The sequence below is a fragment of the Carassius gibelio genome, chromosome B1 (assembly GCF_023724105.1).
Source record: "Carassius gibelio isolate Cgi1373 ecotype wild population from Czech Republic chromosome B1, carGib1.2-hapl.c, whole genome shotgun sequence".
NCBI classification, from domain to species: Eukaryota; Metazoa; Chordata; class Actinopteri; order Cypriniformes; family Cyprinidae; genus Carassius; species Carassius gibelio.
This window is the reverse complement of record NC_068396.1, coordinates 8,005,841-8,025,280: the sequence shown is the minus strand read 5'-3', so window position 1 is coordinate 8,025,280 and position 19,440 is coordinate 8,005,841. Positions and strand designations below refer to the sequence as shown.

The 19,440-nt window shown below is 34.1% G+C and overlaps 1 protein-coding gene across 1 annotated transcript in view; it reads left to right on the top strand.

The window, feature by feature from the left end:
* Nucleotides 1-19,440, top strand: part of LOC127948837 (mitotic spindle assembly checkpoint protein MAD1) — a 57,879-nt gene that overhangs the window by 29,616 nt on the left and 8,823 nt on the right. The window contains exons 16-17 of the mRNA XM_052545606.1: nt 2,554-2,758; nt 6,473-6,663. Of these exons, the coding sequence (XP_052401566.1) occupies nt 2,554-2,758; nt 6,473-6,663 (396 nt within the window). The remainder of the gene's footprint in view (nt 1-2,553; nt 2,759-6,472; nt 6,664-19,440) is intronic.

Below are 19,440 nucleotides of genomic sequence, written 5' to 3'. Positions count from 1 at the left end.
CACGGTGGTGTTTTTATTTATTTCTGTTAGTCAATAAATAATGTAGAGTCACTTAGAGGAAACTCAGACTATAAGTCCTAGTGTTAAAATTTTTATGTTGTTTAGGTATGTTGTTGTGTATTGGTATACTATATTTATATTCTAGGGTGGGGATAAACTCTGTAAAAAATCTGCAATATAAAATAACTTTCTGTCCTGTGTTGCAATAAAACACAAACTATTTTTTGAATTAAAATTTAATGCATTTTTTTGCTATAATCCAGTAACTTAAATTCATCACATCTGATTTAATATTTATTAGAAACTTGATGAAAACCTATCATAAGACAAGATTTATCATTTGTGTTGTTCATACAACTGAATAAACATGAAATCAGTGCCAAAATGACTTCAGATATGTAATATGTGAACAAAATATCTAAACTTGTAGTCCTATACAACATAGTCGGCAAATTCCTGCACTACTGCCGCACTTTAAAGGTATTGGTTTGGCCTGTTATAGACAACATTTAACCATTATAGTCAGTGACGTAATGTGAAAATGTAAGGCCTTGTCACTTTTCTGTCATTTTTTTGTGGCGTTGCTATATTTATCAGGGGCCTCCCATCCATTTATCCTTCGTTTTCACTTGCTGACTCAATGATGCGATCAGTGGGCTGAAATGCAGTCAGACATGCTCCATTAGACCTCAACACTGGTGCCAGCCCAAAACAAACTGAAGTCTAGAATTCAAGAGCTGTGTCACTCATTTCGTCCTGCTCTCTCAATCACTCGGTTGTCTTAATGTGCTTAGACTTTGTCTCTAATATTTATAGCCCTCTTCTTCTATCTATTATCTATGACGCTTCAAGTGTCACAGTAAATATAAGGGACTTCAGATAGTTAATAATGGCCAACCACTCAACACTTGTCAGTTTGAAGAGGGTTGTTTTTGGCCCAAGGACTAATCTTAATGGTTTTCGTGTCTCTTTCTTATTGTTGAAGAGGATTCATTTATGATTCAAGGTGTATTCATCTTGAAGGTTACATAGATGTACATGTGGACTTCATAGCTGTACTATTGGTGTTGTCAACATGCCAGCATTTCAGTCGTCAATACCAGTAATGTCATTTTGCTGTCTTTGATTGCAAGAGCAATTTTAAAATGTATTAGATAAATATAAAAATATATATTTTTACTGAGTTTAGTTTTTATTAGGTTTCTTTAAAATGCTTTCAAAACAATATTTGACTAAGAGTGTATAAGAGTATAGATCAGTGTGGCATGTCTGAGTTATCCTTCTTCCCCAACCATTGTGCAACACTTTAACCAAAGCTTAATCTTTCATTTTTAGTAATTTTAGTTGTATCTGTTCTTTCATCACCTTCTGTTCTGCAGTTATGACATCTGCTCCTTACCCCTCAGTCTCTATTCCTCTTCTCTGCCTCTCTGTCTTCAGCTCAGGGTGATGTAATTTGCTCAGTAATGAGATGTTCAGATCGAGGCATTATTCTTTGATGGAGCCCTTAATTCACCAGAAGGCTCAGTAATGGCTTTTAAACCCCTGAAGTTTTACACCCAAATGAAGAATCGTTCCAGAAGATAAAGCCTTTCGTTTCAGACAGGGATGAACTATCACTTCTTTGGTCCTTTTGTTTGGAGGGTAATTCGGATAAATGTATTTTTACGGTGTACTGTAAGTGCCTTCAGGCGAAATTGGACTTGATTTTAACCTCTCAGGTTAACTGGTTAGCTTACATGAAGCTCATTTTTAACAAATGAGCTATTGAACCCACCGTATTAATGTCTCTCACTTGAACTTATATATTTCCACTTTTTTTTTCATAATTTTGAGATCATATGTGTTTTAAGAATTGTAGAAAACAGCTATGCTTCCAGGCTTCTTTCATTTTGTCTTATTCACTTTCATTTTAATGTTGATTTAAGTAATTCATCAACAACTACAATAGTTTAACATGACAAAATTATTGAAAGGAGTGGTAATTAGTTTCATGCTGATGTGTTTTGTCTGCACTCTTTTCTTCTTTGGAAGAATTAAATAAAAAAATGACAAGCGTTTTCAAAAATCCTAACTAATGCATCCTTGTTTTAATAAAAGTTGGACTTAATTTTCTCTCAGCATCTTTTTATTCTTCAGTTCTAACGAGTGTTTTTTCATCCTTTTGGAGTTGACATTTTCATTGACAATTTTGAGATTTTTTTATTTTATTTGTGTAAGCAAAGTACAATTCAAAAGCACTGATTTTTTTTTTTATCGGATTTTAGAAAGACTTTTGTCTTTTCAGTTCCATTTTTCCTTTTTTATTTATTTATTTTTCAGTGTTGATTTCATTGATCAAAGTCTACATCAGTCAACAATAACAATGGTTCACATGCCAAAATAATTAAAAGAAATTAATATATTTGCGTTTAGGCATATCGTCTTCACTCATTTTTACTTTTGAAGAATCACATCACAGACTTTAAAAATGTTTTTATATTCACAAACTTGTTCCTTATTTTAATGAAATGTATACTTATTTTGGAATCTCTTAACTTTTCCATGTATTAGGGAGGCTATGATCCTGTTAAGACCAAGGTGATCCACCTCCAAATGAACCCCACTAGCATCGCAAAGCAGCAGCGCACTGAAGAGGTGGAACAGCTGAGGGTGGAGTGTCAACGCTTGAGGGACCGACTCCGCAAAATTGAGGCGGGTGGTGGCATGACTACAGACGACACTACTCTAATCATCCCACCTTCACAGGAAATACTGAGTAAATACCTTTCTTACACAAGTCTTTATGAAGATGTTTTAATGGTCGGGGAGAGAAACCGTCCCTTTATCTGTTTTAATGGCATTGTTGACTTTTAATGTCCAGTTCATCAACAGAAGTTATAAACAGTCCTCACTTTTTATATCAGGTTTCTGGTGAATTCTCAGAGATGACCAAAAGAATGAAAAATTATTTCATATTTTCAGCTGGGTGAAAGCAAGCATTTTATTGTCTCGATTATGTTTAAGTAGCAGATCAAAAAGCTAATTTTAGTAAGGAAACTCATAAATACCAGGGTAAATGTAGCACCTTAAAGGCATAGTTCATCCACAAATATAAATAAATTACTCATCTTGATGTTTTTCAAAAAGAAGACATTTTGAAGAATTTTTAAAAACCAAACCGTTTTTATTCCCCGTTAACTTCCATTGTAGGGAAAGAAATACCTTGGAAGTCAATGGGAATCAACAACTGTTTGATTATCAGCAGCAGCCTCAAAATATAATTTTTTTTGTGTTCAACATAAGAAAGAAACTTATACAGGTTTGGAACAACATGAGGGTGAGTAATTGATGACAACATTTTGGGGTGTACTATTCTTTTAAATACAAATGTGAAACTTGTATTTGTAAATGTATTTTGAAGAAGTTGATGTAGCTTGGCCATTTGACTGGATTGATAGCAAATGGTTTCCACCTGTGCAGTTGGATATTGAATGGATATTGTGCAGAAGGATTGTGGGAAAAAGGTTTTTCCTAATTCCACATCCTTTCTCTGTTCATGGTGATTTAGGCATTTATATGCAGTATATAGCCAGGGCTAAATGTTTAATTGGAGTGCACTGACGATCCATATTTCTTTGGGACTATTTATTCATTTACTTCATTCTCACTCACTCTCTCTCTCTCTCTCTCTCTCTCTCTCTCTCTCTCTCTCTCTCTCTCTCTCTCTCTCTCTCTCTCTCTCTCTCTCTCACTCTCACAGTCTCTCTCACTCTCTCATTATGTTTTTCTTTGGCCATCAGTTTACCGTAAATGAGTTCTGAAGGAGGCAAGAGTCTAATTAGGACTCAGACCCATAAGTAAACAAACACCCTGAGGTCTGCTTTTTAAATTGGCCGCTGCTGCTGTTTTCTTTATCTTTTTTGCTATTCGCTGTTCATCCCTCATTTTATGACCTAGTTTTTCTCCCATCTTAAGTGTTTGATTACAAGCTCACGTGTTTGCACAAATCTAGTTCAAAATCAGTTGAATAAATGTGATTTTTGTGGCTTTGTTGTCCTTACAAATGATAAGAACAAGTTCTCTCTAGTACATAAACAGCCTTTTGGGTTTGTATGATAACAATCTCAAACTCTTTTATAGATGAAATCATCTTTTAATTTATATTTATTGATCAGGTATTTACAGAGATTAGAAAACTATTCAAGTAATGGAATCTGGAAATGAACTAAACGAAATTTTTTGCATGACATTTAACAGTTCATAAATTACTTACAAAGTGTGTAATATTTACCATTACTGAAATTCAACTTACTGTAGGGCCTGTTTAATACATGCTCAGGGCATAAGAGTGTTTATATGCATGTTTAAATGTGTGCACATTACTAACACTAAGAAGATTGTGTATCCATATTTCCCTTTTGTGTACTAGCTTTAGGTAACAGGATTGGTTATGCCATATCTAATATTGCAAGCGGAGAATAAACAGTGGCCCCAGAAAGAATTTGGACACTTAAGCCACACTTAAAGATGTATGAGTGTCTTTACAATACACAAAAAAATCAGACCAGAATAAAGACTGTTTGGTAACTTTGTGTGCTTGCCAAACATCCGGTTATAAAAATCCCAATCCATATGAAAGTTGATTTCTTAATTATTCCCTTGGATAAGATAAAATAAATAAATAAATACCAAAATACCAAATAAATAAATAGTAGTAAGTCTGGAAAGCACAACTGAACCTAACCTCCTGAGGAAAAACTACTCCCCTCCTGACAGGGCATCATATCTCGACACAGTCCATGCAACTTTCATGCAGCTTCAGTAAAGTTCATGACATGGTAATTGTAAGTGTATTGATGTAAATGAGGGCCACATACAGCACTTTTTAATTGCAGCTCATTTTAAAGGTGATTGTGATGAGAGTTCAGTGTGTAATTTCTATCCTACTCTCTGTATGGAAGACGAACAAAGTGATTTCAGAAAGCTTCCAGCAGAGACAAAAAAGAAGAGACATTAACATGATATATAATTAAAAGTGATCCTGATGAATGGTTAAAGGAAAAGGACAACCGAACAAAAGGCCGACTCTTCTAGTACGCAGCACATCAGTGCATTCTGTTACATGATGACTGAAACTTCTGTGGTTTAACTACACTGTTCTAGTGTGCAATTACAGGAGACTGTAGCAGAACACTTGTCTCTTTTCCTGCAGAACTTTTATTGTTCGTAATCAATTTTTCATGAAGCCCCATAAGAGAATTCAAACTGCTGTTGAGTCCTCTGTTGTACATACAGAAGCCTTATATTGAAGCTATAAGACACAGCTTGCATTTCGGCTATTTTAAATAGTTGATTTAGCATTTTTCTCTTTTAAATATTCAAATGAATACTGAAATAAGACCCTGATGGGATTGGTGGCTTGGCTTTTTTTTTTTTTTACTTGACTAATTTGATTCGTTAGAATCCGTTATTATTCTGGTAGATTGGAAATTAATTTTGAAGGGTATACCGTATTTTCCGGACTATAAGTCACACATTTTTCATAGTTTGGCTGGTCCTGCGACTTATAGTCAGGTGCGACTTATTTATCAAAATTAATTTGACATGAACCGAGAGAAATGAACTAAGAGACTTGAACCAATAGAAAACATTACCGTCTTCATCATGACGTATTTTTGGACTGATGCAATTATACTCAGGTATGACTTATAGTCCGAAAAAATACAGTATATAGTATTGCAGTAAATGGCAAAAATCTCTGAATGTATGAAACTAAAAAGTGTTCTAAAAGCAAAGTTTTCCAATAGCTTTTCCATGAGATTTACCTTTTCATATATGAATTTTAGAGAGATTTTAAGAGGTGTTTTTTTTTTTTTTGCTTTTGGTCCATTTCATGTTTTTTCTAAACCAACATTGTTTTCTGGTTGAATTACACAAAAATGAAAGTGGTCACTGTTTACTCAATTTCATGTCACAAGTTTTTCATGCAGTTGATGGAGACCAGCGTTTTGGTTGTTGAGAAGAGTAACAATATCTGATTAATGAACAAATCTTCTTGAGTTCAATCTTTTCAAAGATTTAATTGTGCCATTTAACAAAAAACAGTCTCAATCATATATTCCTGAAGGAAACTAATCAACTTTGAATTCAGCTCATTGGAGAGAAAGATTATCATTTAATAGCGATTACAATTTTGGTCCGTTTCTAGCCCAAAGTTGATATTAAAAGGCATAGAATAAATTATGATAGAATTCACTTTTTTTAGTTGAAGTTGGACTGTTGGGCTGTTCTTTCAACTAAGATATTCTTAAACTCAGGCATTAGTGCATATTGTCTGACGTCAGTATTTTCCATTTATTTTTGAAATTGCATGTTTTCAATTACTTGTTAAATTTCTGCTCTTGTTCAGACCATATTGTGTGTATATATATGTATGTATTATTTGAATGTCATTATGGTTTTGACTAAACACAATTTACGTGTTCTTCAGACTTGCGCAAGCAGATGGAAAGTGCAGAACTGAAGAACCAGCGCTTGAAGGAAGTGTTCCAAAAGAAGATTCAAGAGTTCCGTACTGCGTGTTACGTTCTCACCGGGTACCAGATCGACATCACCGTGGAGAACCAGTACCGGCTCACTTCTGTGTACGCCGAGCATATGGAGGATTCATTACTGTTCAAGGTAAATTCATATACAAACCTATTTGTCACTGAATGACCCATGCAGTCTGTATTTCATTACATAAATGTGTTTACAATTGGACACATTGTCATGAAGTGCATTGTATATGTACTTACAATCTGGAAGAAAAGTAGAACGCACTGAAGGAAACTAGGAAAGTAAACTTAAATTCTATTGAATCTGTTTTGTTTTGTTTTTCTTCAGTTTTTCAGTTAATTTGAATGTTGATTTTATGGTCACTTGATTATTTTAGGGGTTCTGTCTAAGCTGAGCAGATGTTACAGATAAAGCATACCAGCAATCAAAGGCTTTATGCTCAGTTTTTGTTCAATTATAAAACAATCACATTAAAATCAATGAGCTTTTGAATGACTTTGAAGGGATGCCTTGGCAAAACTATAGGGGTTTTCAGAAAAGAAAGATGTGTTAGAGCCTGAAGCTTCATACCCACAGTTGGTGATTTGTTGTTCGACTCACAAATCTAAAAGCATGAAAATCGAAAGAAGGACTTTAAAACCCAAGGCCGAGGTCAGGCATCTGAAGAACTGCTGTTGTGTTTAACCTCATCTGAACCAGCTCAGCAGCTCCTCCAGCCTCAGGTGCATCTGAGTCTCCACAGGAGGTCATATCCTCTTCAGTCAGTGACTGCATTCGCTGAGGTGGGTGCAGATGAAGGCATACCAACAGTATAGGAAATTGATGTTTTTACTTAAGCAGCAGGATGTAGAGAACAACAGTGACCTAGAATAACTCTTAATCAAGTAAATTGCTGTGAGTACTCTTCTTCTGGTAAAACGTACACTAATATGTTGAGTGTCAGCCCTTGAGATGTGATTTTACTGAATACTTTCAGTTGATTACATAAGTTTGGAGTGTTTTGAATTTTTATTGATGATGAGTCCCGTTCAGGTAACACTTGAACTTGCACAGTATACAAGTGTAAATCAAATAATGTTTTCATAATGCTTTGAAATACACCCTCGTGAGTTTTGTTTTTCTCTATAGTGCACTTTTGTTTATTGTCGCATCTCTAAATGGCCTTTTATATATATATATATATATATATATATATATATATATATATATATATATATATATATATATATATATATATATATATATATATATATATATATATATATATTACTGACTGTTTGCTTCAGTGATTTCTTAAATCTTGAGGCAATGTTTGCTTCAAAATTCTAGGCAACATTCCATTTTTTTACTTACTTAAAGGAATAATGGTAATGCTTTACAATAATGGTACATGAATAACCATTTACTGATGCCTAAATACATTTACATTTTACATTTATGCATTTAGCAGACACTTTTATCTAAAGCAACTAAGTGTATTCATGCTATTTTTTATATATATATATATATATATATATCAGTATGTGTGTTCCCTGTGAATTTAACCCACGACCTTTTGCGCTGCTAACACAATGCTCTACCACTGAGCCACAGGCAAATTAAATGAATACTTTATTCACCAAATAATAATGATTATTAAATCATGAATTAATGAAGAGCTATTTTTAACTATAACTGGAGTCGTATGGTTTCAAACATGAATAACGGCAACTTTAACTAAATGTTAGTATATGTTTGATAGTTATTGCGTTCATTAACATTTATGGGTAAACTAAATCAAACAGCCTCTTTAATAAATAATAAGAAAAAATCTTACACTCTCTGACTTCTTGAAAATCCACATGGCAATCTTTATATAAATATAAAGTATTGTTAATTAATTAAGCGTGTGTAGTATATTACTTTTACTGCTGTATCAAATCTGTATAGGACATCTTCAAATTTCACGTGGAAAAGTTACTATTTCAGGTTGTTTAGTTATTTTTTCTTTTCTTTTTTTTTTACTGTTCATTGCACAATAGTTTTGTTTTTCGCTTTTCACTTGATTTAAGATGATGATCATTATTCTTTTAATGCAAATGAGAAGACCTTTGTTCTTATTTTGGACAGGCCTGTATATGATAAACCAAGTGTTATTAATGCAATATGTCGGACGAAAGTTACATATTTAGTGTAAACCGAATGCTCTTACAATGGTGTACCTGCAAATGTAATTTATCTTTCTTAATTAATGCCCTTCCTTTGTGGGTTGGAGAAATGTTCAGTAATCCCTTATAGACACACATGCACACGGACTGCAGTAATTGGATTTAAGTTTTTGTTATTTGATCGGTACTTTCCTCAGGCTGTTTAATTAGAGCTGCAGTAAAGCTTCAGTGCGTCTGCATTCTGCGTGTGAGTGCAAGCATTTACTCACGTTTGTGTGTGCGTCTGGGAGTGCTGGGGTCATTTAATACACATTATTTATGTGCTAAGGAAATAATTTAATCATTTAGCCCTTTTCTACATTCTATGTATGTAGCCACTTCTGATTGTCTTGCTGGTTTAGCGTTATTTCTTTTTTAATATGTTGTATATGATTATCAGATGATTTCATCTGATTGTTTATTTATTCATTATTTCTAAGATGATAGTGTTTAGACAGGTGCTCAGCCCTGTCAAGAACTGAAAGAATTTAAAATAGTGGATTTAAAAGTCAGTCAAGAATGTCTGAAAGAAGTGTCTACAGTACAGCACAAGTTGATTCATCTGAAGCACTCTAATACTTCTCTCTGTGTGAATGTGCTTGAGTGTTAAATTGACTGAAAAGTGAAAAGAAATAGTGAGTGAAAAGACAGCAAAAGTGATGGATGTATCTGTATCTTTAATTAAATATCTTTTTTTTTCTTTATGCAAAAGACGGGTCACCACATGAACCCCAATGAGTAATTTAAGCACCTTTATTAAAGTTGAAGTGTGGCAGTTTTTTTTTTTTTTTATTAAATTGATGTAAAATACTAATTATATCCCAGTTTAATGTGAAGAGACTATTAAGCAAGCCATTTGTAGGCTGATTACAAATGCAAGCACATCAGATGTATTTAACGATGTGACGTGACATACAGCCAAGTATGGTGAACCATCTAAAGTGCACACACACAGCAGTGAACACACACACACCGTGAACACACACCCGGAGCAGTGGGCAGCCATTTATGCTGCGGCACCCGGGGAGCAGTTGGGGGTTCAGTGCTTTGCTCAAGGGCACCTCAGTCGTGGTATTGCTGGCCCGAGACTCGAACCTACATCCTTTGGGTTAGGAGTCAAACTCTAATTACTAGGCCATGACTTTAATTCATATGCATATAATTAGCTGTTAAAGGGCTCCATGTAGAATGCAGAAACCCTTGTTATTAATGACACAAGTGGCTGTTAAGTGAGCTGTGGTCAGTAACTTATCACTGTAGTAATGCCAGTGAGCAACAGTGAGATTCATCAACATCATGTTGACAGATGAGGTTCAGTAAAATTATGCTGTAATGACAGTTTCCCTCGGATTTTACCTAAATCATTTCACGCCTGTAAGACCTTTCTTCATCTTTCTGATGAAATCCCTCCATAGGCACCAATGCAGCTTACACATTCCCAGCCCAGAACAGTAGGAAAGACATTGTTAAAGTACTCCATCAATGACAGTGACAAGAAACAGAAAATAAAAATAGAATAAGTAAATAGGAAATAATATATAATTTTTTGAAAGAACATTGTATACAAAATAAAAATTATGTGATATTTGTGTGTGCTGGTGTGTTATGTGAAAATGCAAGGATATGTAAATAAAAAGCATGTTAAATAAATGCATGTATAAATAGTGTACAAATTACAAAATACATATTTAGTAATTAAATATGTATTTCAAATACATTTAATTGAAATGCTGCCCATCTCTGGTACTTTAATATTGATGCACAAATTATACACAGTTAAAAAGTTAAGGCACTGAACTTTTGTTTTATGAAGTTCCATTTAGGAGCAAACTAGTTCTGTTTGCGTACTAGAGAGCACTAATAGCTTTTCAGTTGCGACCAGTCAAGGATGAAAATATTAATCTAAGAAGCTGTAGTTATTTGTTTGGCAAACTGTAATGGCCAATTAATTGGGCACAATATTACTGAAACTCTATAAAGAGCCTTGAGAATGTGTCACAGTCTTCAAAAAAATGTCTGAATTTTGATCAGCATTATCTGCTCTGTGTTTAGGAAAGATGGTTCATTATTCTCTTTTTTTTTTTCAATATAATCGCCACTGTTTTTTTTTTTTTAAAGAATAGGCACTTGAAGATAAATGAGTGAAATGCTGGTCTCTCCGCTTCCCCCAAATATTAGACAAGTACACTAGAGCAATGCTTTAGTTATGTAATGATTTGATCCCCAAAGAACTAAAAAACAGCTTTGAAATTCTTCCCTGTTTCTGTCTGAGAAGGAGGAAAGATAATGAGAGGCACAGATTTTTTATTCCCCTTTTTATTTTTCGAAATGTGTCTCATTGTCCTGAACATTATTTTGGGAATCTGTCAGTCATTGAATATCTTCCTCGTTTTGCATTTGTGTAGCTTTTAGCTCTTCTAAAACTTGACAACACATTTACATGGCTTCCTAAATGATAAAAAGCAAAAACATTTGTTCAGTGTTAAATGAGAGATTTAGATATTTGCTGTTTTTAACATAGCAAATAGTCAATCCCTTAACTGTCAGCTTCTAACATTAAATCAAGGCTGCAACACTTCAGTGCATTCAATGTTAATTAATCTTCTCCAGTGCTTTCTCAACAATTTGGTGCCAAAGCCGGTTTCCAGTCAAAAACTATTGTGTTTTCACTTTATAAAAACTATTGTGGGGTGGATTAACAGCTGGTTCAACAAAACTAGATGGCAATCATTGTATTTAACAAAGCTATCGCCACCAAAAAATGGCAGATGTGACTAAACTTGTCCAATTACTGTCAATTTTATTCTGGGTATAAAACAGAATGCTGACTGTTGCATCAAAAGAGATTCAGAATTTTTATGCAAACACATTAATTTGCAAAGTAATTTTCTGAAATGTCTTCTACAACTCAGATTCTGATGCAGCATGTTTATTTGTTGTCTGGTTATATAGAAACTTTTTGAAATCAAAAGTCAGGCACTGGACATGCCACCTTTTTCGGTGTTTTGAAGTTCAATTTAATAGTGACACAGGTACAACCACACATTTATTACAAGCTTTCTGTTTTGACACTGAAGCACTTTGCAATCAGTCTATTATATTTATATTTGTATGTGTGTGTCTAATGCTCTTTGTGAGTATTGTTTTCCCCAGAACTGATTGAACTTTTGGAATTCTTTCACCTGATAATGAGGAGATGCAAACTTACAGAATTAGCGTTAATGTCTCAAGCAATCAATAACGTTTTAATGAGAATTAAATATCTTTTGAACTTTTAATCGGTGCGTAGTTATTTTTTATTTACTATTAAAAAGTTTAAATTACTATGTTTTGGTTATTTCTGAGGTTGTTAAATATAAAATGTATTAATCAGAAGAAAAATTTATAACAAGTGCTAATTAATCACAATCAGTATTTTCTGAAAAAAAAAAGTTTAATTTTTACATTTAATTTAAATTTTAAGAACATTCATGGGATTTTCTGTGCAGGTCTGATGAATTTTGTTAAAATAAATAAGGTTGTTAAATTGCCAAATGTAGTTTGTGTCTGCAAGGTGCAGCCTATATTTTATGCTTAAATACAGAGTCCACAGCTGTTCTGTTTAAAAGTAGTTTAAAAAAAAAGCTAGCGGGTGTGTCATGACATCAATAATTGATTTGATATTCACATAAGCACTTTTCATCAAACTCTATGATGACTCAGCTTTTGCACTCATGATTTAAATGATGGCAATGAATAAGGGACTCTGGTGTCCTACTCTTTGTCACAGTTTGCCTGGGTGTCCTGAATGTCCCCTTGGGGATGAATAAAGTGTCTATCTATCAGGCTGTCCGGCTAAGAAGTAGAAGTGCAGAGGTACATTCCATACAGGAAAAATGTGTGACATTACTCCAAACGTTAAGAATATGTAAACTAGTCTGCACTTTGCAGCTCTCTAAGAGAAAAAAGATTACTTCTAACAACCTGGAGAACTGAGACTGAAATGCAATCCGTTTTTGCATGATCATATAGCAGCAGTTCCAGATGTTATTACATGCAAAACGGGGACAGAGAATGTGGGATTAACTGGATTTTCAGCGCTTCAGTAGATTACTGTTAGTTAATTTTTTATTTTTTTTTATCGTTCTAATGAAACATTTATCTGTAATAATTTTCACCACTGTTGAAATACTGATTAAGGAAGCACATGTAATGCCAACGTGCTTGCATTCCCGATGATTTCTGGCTTCAGTATTTCACTTCAATTGTTTTATGCAACTGGAGGCATGAAAAAAGCTTGTATCAAATGTAAATGCACTGAATATTTAACACTTTCCTATCAAATTTAATAATGTGTATATTGTGTTTTAAAATAACACTTTGGCATGGGACTGTGATAGTTTTTTTTTATGTGCATTTTTTATTTGAAACATATAACATGGATTCCCCAATGATTCTCAATTTTTTTTTTTTTTTTTTTCTGTATATTCAGTTAATAGAAAGAATCCTGGAATAATTTGTATTGGCAACTGAATGACACTAGCAAAAACCCGCACAGCCCACTCTTCAGTATGGTTAAATGACATTTGGAAAGTGTCCCAAATTCTTACATTAATGTAGGTTTTCACAAGTAGATAAATATTTTGTTCATGCCACTTTCTCCCTCATAAAGTTGAGAACCGTCATTGAAGGCTACATATACTTAAAGAGCACACTGACTTTTCAATTGCCTAAATGAAACTAATTGCTAATCACCTCTTCAGGAAATTAATAACTACAAGAGCAAGTGTGTAATTATATTACCTTGAGAGAACCAGTTCCCAGAACTGTTGGCTTGAACGAAGGAATTTAAGAGCAGTTAGAGGAATTAGGGCTTGTCTTAGCTATTTCTGAGTCTGACATACTTTTACATTTAAGTATGCATTTAATCAATTGCTTTAACTGGAGATAAATTCTTGTACTTGACTTTGAAATTGCTATATTTCTGTAGTATAGCAGTGCTTTTAATAAAGCATTCAATTCAGATTTTTAGCAGCTTGCTGTCATATGAATAAGGCATTCTAGTCTTTGTGTGTGTGTGTGTTTGGTCTTTGCCTGTGAAATTAGGCCTGTTGAAGCCACCTGCGACCCTTCTGCTGAAGATAATTCACTGTCAATATCTGTTAACCTTGAGTTACACACAGACACACACACAATCGCAGACATTCAGATGTTACCGTTCACACACAAACACTCCAATAAGATTTTATGGTGTTTTCTAATGTGTTGCAATCTGTCAGTTGTGGTGCATTGTTTGTAATTTTATGCAAAGCATGTTGGGATTGAGTGCTATTAACAGACAAAGAAATATGCATGAAATGTTTTATAAAACATAGAAATAAATAACTATGTTCAAAGCGTTAAATTATTATTATTATTTTTGTCAGTTGAATTCAGATCAGTGAGCCTTTGAAGTTAAACTTCGAAGACAACTGCTGTCTCTCTGTTCATTAGTTTCAGATTTAACCGTGGTTAATAGTTTCAGCAGATGTGAGTAAAGTTTTTAATTAGAGTTGATGTTAATACTGTTCTGAGCTTTTCTTCATTACTTTCTTCAGTTACTGTAAATCATGATGTTAGAAAATACTCACAGGGGACACAAAAATGAAAAAAGTTTTTAATCCTAATAAGTGCATTTTGCATGAGTTTATCTTATCAGTTTTTATTTTTACAGATATTAGTGTTCATTATTATTACAGTTCAGAGTGGTTATGATAAGCTGTGTAAAACTGTGTACTGCATTGTTATAAGGTTATGTTCTTCACTATCTGTAGGACGTTTTAGTCACCTATTTTATTGTTTGCTAGTTCAGTAACTTAGAAAAGTAAAGGCACACCTCTCATCGAGCCACACTAAATGAGATCCTGTTCAGGTCTCTTGGACAAATGGTGCAGTTTGAGTTACTCTCTGAAGTTTAGCTAATACTTTGGGATAATGGTTTAGAACAGATTTTGTCCTCTTATTGTCCATTTTCTTTAAATAATGAAACCTTGTTATCCTCTCAGTGTGGCTGTGAAGGGAGTCAACCAAGTGTTGCGGGTATATATTTTCTTCAAAGCCCTTTTGGTTTACTGCATTATTAGTCTTTGCATTAACTGAATCTGAAGCACACTTCAGTCCAGCTGTTAATTCTAGTTGTGGGCGACTCCTGCAGATAAACCAGTTTGTATTGATTGAGGGCATATGGAGTACCATCTTGACGCCATGTTAGTGTGGACTCATCATAGACTTAATGCTTATGAAATTACATTTTTTTGTTTTTAGAAGGGAGTTCTGGGTAGGCAAGAAACTTTTTTAGAAATTTACGGTTTCTAAACCTGAGGCCAAAGGACGTACTGGTCCAGTATAAATTGTTATATCATTATTAATGTTTTTAAAGACTTGCATAAGAATGCTTTTGGGTTTATTGGTATTTATCAATAATTTTTAATAATATTTAATTGTGCATTCTCATTTTTCCTATTTTTATATTAAGATTTTGTCATCTAACACACACTTAAAGTCATTAAAATAATAATAATAATACTAATTTAATAGGTGTAATCTAAACCAAATATCAAGCCATTTTATATTTATTATTTTTTTGTATTTTTATTTTTTTTTACTGTACATTATGTAAGGGATACTTCATGGAGGCAACCATGGTCCTTGGCCTCCACATCGTGCATTAAAATCATTTGATGCACAGATAGCCTTGCATCATCCAACTTATACCTTGGTCATTTGCCAGCATTTACAAGTCAAAGCTGTTAATGATGTTTTGCAGTGCAGTATTTGACCGGAAGAGTAAAACTTAAGGTTGTTTTTGCTTCCTGTTTCAAATCAGACTTAGAAATGAAATTATCAATTGATCGAGAGAGATGACAGTTGTGTGTGCGCGTTACCTTTGTCTGCTCTCTCTCTGTTTGTGTGTGAGTTATCGGTGATTGGGTTTGTGTGCATCAACTAAAGCAGCACATTAATAAAGAACATTGATTAAACTGACATTAAATAGCGTTAAATGCATACCTGCCAACCAATTAGAATTTTGAATTCAGGCAGACCATGGTACAAGATATTTTAATGCTTAAATTCACTTGTAGCATTTAAAACGCTTATTTGTTTTTTGTTTTTTTTACTGTATTTACTTAGAGATTAAATAAAGTGAGTAAGAGTAATCTTTGACGACATGATCTTGTTCAAAAACATTTTGAATAAAAGATTGAGGCTTTAGATCAATTTTTGTAGTGGGATAGCTTTTTCTGCTACTGTAAAAAATGCAAATATCGCTCTTGTTCAGAGGTTAAATCATTCATGATCTTAGAATGAACTCATTAATATTTGACAAGTGAAAAAACTGTCCCAAAGGCCTACTATTTAAGTTTTATTTGCCCATAAATCCCTTAAATCGATTTTCCTTCAAAGAGCTTCTAAATGCCATGTTTCAACAGTTTACATGCCATGTCAACATGAGAGTAGCAGTCGTTAACCACATTCATGTAATTATAATTTAAGCGTGAATAAACGGTTCAGAAACCGAACAAATACATGTCCATAATTATGCATACTCAATTTTGTTTTGCTGGTAAAATCTGACAAGCTCGAAGCCACTTTTTGACAGGGATTTGACGTGAAAATAACTGCAAAGTTTCGATTTGCAGACACACACACACACACACACTCACATAGATTTAACCATAACCCTCAATCACAGTATCTGGCAGTTTAATTTGAGCTCTCCGGTGTTTATCTGAAAATACCCACCACCTATGGAAGCATCCGCTTCATTGCCCAGCAGTGTTTTGCAGTTATGTTGCCATTCTCTCTTATCGTCTCTTAACTTGGTTTCAGTTATTGTCAGGCCAGGTTGGTCACTGTGATTGCTGCCCTCAGCTATGTTTCCAGCTCCAGTAGTAATCAGAAGTTTCTCAGACGCAAAACCAATCAGCCTGTTTCCCTGCTGAGCTCATCTCAACAGGGAAGCAGGCAGAGAAAATACTCAATCAATGGTCACAATTAAAAGAGGAATAAAGTAGGAATCGTGAACCAGTAAAGAATGATGTCACAAAGTATAAACTAGTTTAGGGATTGGTTAGCCAACTTTTTTTTTTTTTTTTTTTAAGTAGACATCATAATTGTTTGTTTGTTTCTTGTTTTTTGGTGGCCAATTTTATGTTCTAAAGTCTGAAGACATGAGACTGATCCAACCTGCAAGCCCCAAAAGAAAAACATAACTGGACCTGAAAAGTGTTTTTCTGATTGATTTTCACACTTTGAATTTGAGTGTAGCTGAACCAAAACCATCTGTCACAGGGCAGATCATAGTCTAACATCACTTATGTTGTCACAGTTTTTACAGTGTTTGTTTGTGTGTGTTTGTGTGTGTGTGTGTGTGCTGTTCTTGAACTCAACTTTCAACTTTCATTAATGATACAGCATCACTATTACAATGAATTAAACTTCAATGGGTAAATTCTCTGTTTGAAATCTTGTAGATTTCAGGTTGGTTTTTTTCCATTTTAAACATTAATTTTATTTTAGTTTCTGAATTGTTCAGTTGGCATTTGTTAGTTTTTCATAAACTCTTCTGTTTCTTAAATATTTGAATAGTCTGTTAGTCCAACAGTAAATGTTTTATCCGTCAAGATACTTGAAACTTCAAAGCATTTCGTCTGGGTAAAATATGAGTGCTCTATCAGTAATAAGGCTTTCTACAGTGAAAAAGTTGTCTCGTCTGAATCAAGAGGAATATATGCACAGACCAAGCTCTGTTGGGGGGGGGGGGGGGGGGGGTTACTGTTCAATATATATTTTAATGTTAGCTTTGATGTACAATATTGTGTATTATATTTTCAATTTATACTGTGGTATATGTAGGGATAAGCTGGTATAAATTTTCATGTTGCGATTAATTGCTTATTCTTTTATCACGGTATTATCAAAATAGTGAAATTTCAATGCTGTCAAATAACCATGATATAACCTGGATAATGCATGGCTAGCTGTGCATTAAACTATTTTAATCCACTTTGCCAAGGCAACCATGCAGGTTCTTGGTCTCCACTTTGTGCGTTAAAATTGTTTAATGCACAGCTAGCCATGCATTATCCCTTAAATATAATATAAAATAATAACTTGGAACTTAAAGCAACTGTTAACAATGTTAAAGTAACCATTATGAATGCCTTGTCAACTGCATTGCATCACATCAGCAACCATGTAGAACACCTTATCATCACTGCAGCAAGCTTTTTCTCTGAAACTGTGAAAATCCAGTTCTATATTACTTTTGCATTTTTCATGAGAATAGCAATAACATGGACCGTTCCATCAAAGGAAGACTATATACTCTGTATTCTCTCATCTTTGCTGTAATTAGGGTCTCTGTGCTTTGATGGTGGGTACATTTGGTTAGTACCATACAGCTTCTGTTTTCACATAATATTTCATTAATTTCATCCTCTAACATCTTGTCCCCAATAAAATATTTACTTTCAAAGCATGGATATGAAAAAAGTCTCAATTTCCTTTTATCTGTGATATTTAAGCCACGCTGTATGTCTCTCCTCAGTGGGATGAAAACATAAACTGAATGGGGCTGAAAAGGCTCAATGCTGTCTAGCGTGCTTATAATTTTAGTGGACGGTCTATTCCCAGCACACAGTGTGCACCATAGTCATTGTGCAGCTTTGACAATACGTTCTTTGTTCGTTGCAGTGTTTAGCATAAGAGCGCATTGGTCGTGAGAGCTCTCACTCCTATTCATGGTGGAAATATGCTTTTGCGTGGGTGTTATTGGAACAGAGCATCAAGTCCACTTTTTAAACTCCTCAAAGCCCTGTCTGCCTATTTGAGTCTCATCAGGGAATTAAATGTGCAAGGCGTGGGGGGAAGGAGGCGGGGTGGGGCAAAATGATGTATGTCTCTCCGTAACCACTAAAATATAACGTGATTTGTGCATTATTTGATGAAAAATTAAGTAGTGCTTGTCTGTGCTAAAGTTCTGGTTACCAGGGCATTGCTAAGGTTTTCTGCTCTGTTTGTAGGTGGTTGCCAGTTTTATTACATAGCTATCTAGAATGCTTGATTCTGATTGGTCAGTCGCAAAATAAGTGAGTTATTCCCTGATATCAATATTAATCGTATTCATTAGCGATTCTGAGTAACATACTGTACTACTCTTCCGGGTGTTTCAGGCCGGTGCTTCTGTTACATCTCTCATATCACACCACCACATTCTTTCTACTTTCATCTAAATGCAGCTGCTATCATCTGGCACCTCAGTAATCAAATGTATTTACTGTAAAATGACACCAGAGGACTTCCATATTAATTCTGTAGCAGCCCTGCAGTATTATTGGTGAAGTGTTTGTCTTCTCGCTAGAATGATCGTTTTGTACACTGTAATGGATTCAAAATATTAAATCAGTTAGACAGCATTTTATTCCCTTGTCTTAATTTTTGTGGTCAAAAGCTGTGTAATTAGTGATATGACTCTATGCCCTAAATTTCCATCTCGTCTGAACTTTGTCTAGACTCAAAACAGTTTGAACTGTTTTTCTTTGCAGCAGCTTTCTTATATCAATATTTTGTGTGTAAATATTTACTTATTTGGCAAGTTGCTGTGATTTGAACAAATCCCTAAATGCAAGTAATTATGAGAAATAGTCATTTGCATAGAGAAAGTTATTTGCATAAATGTTATATTTGAAATGTA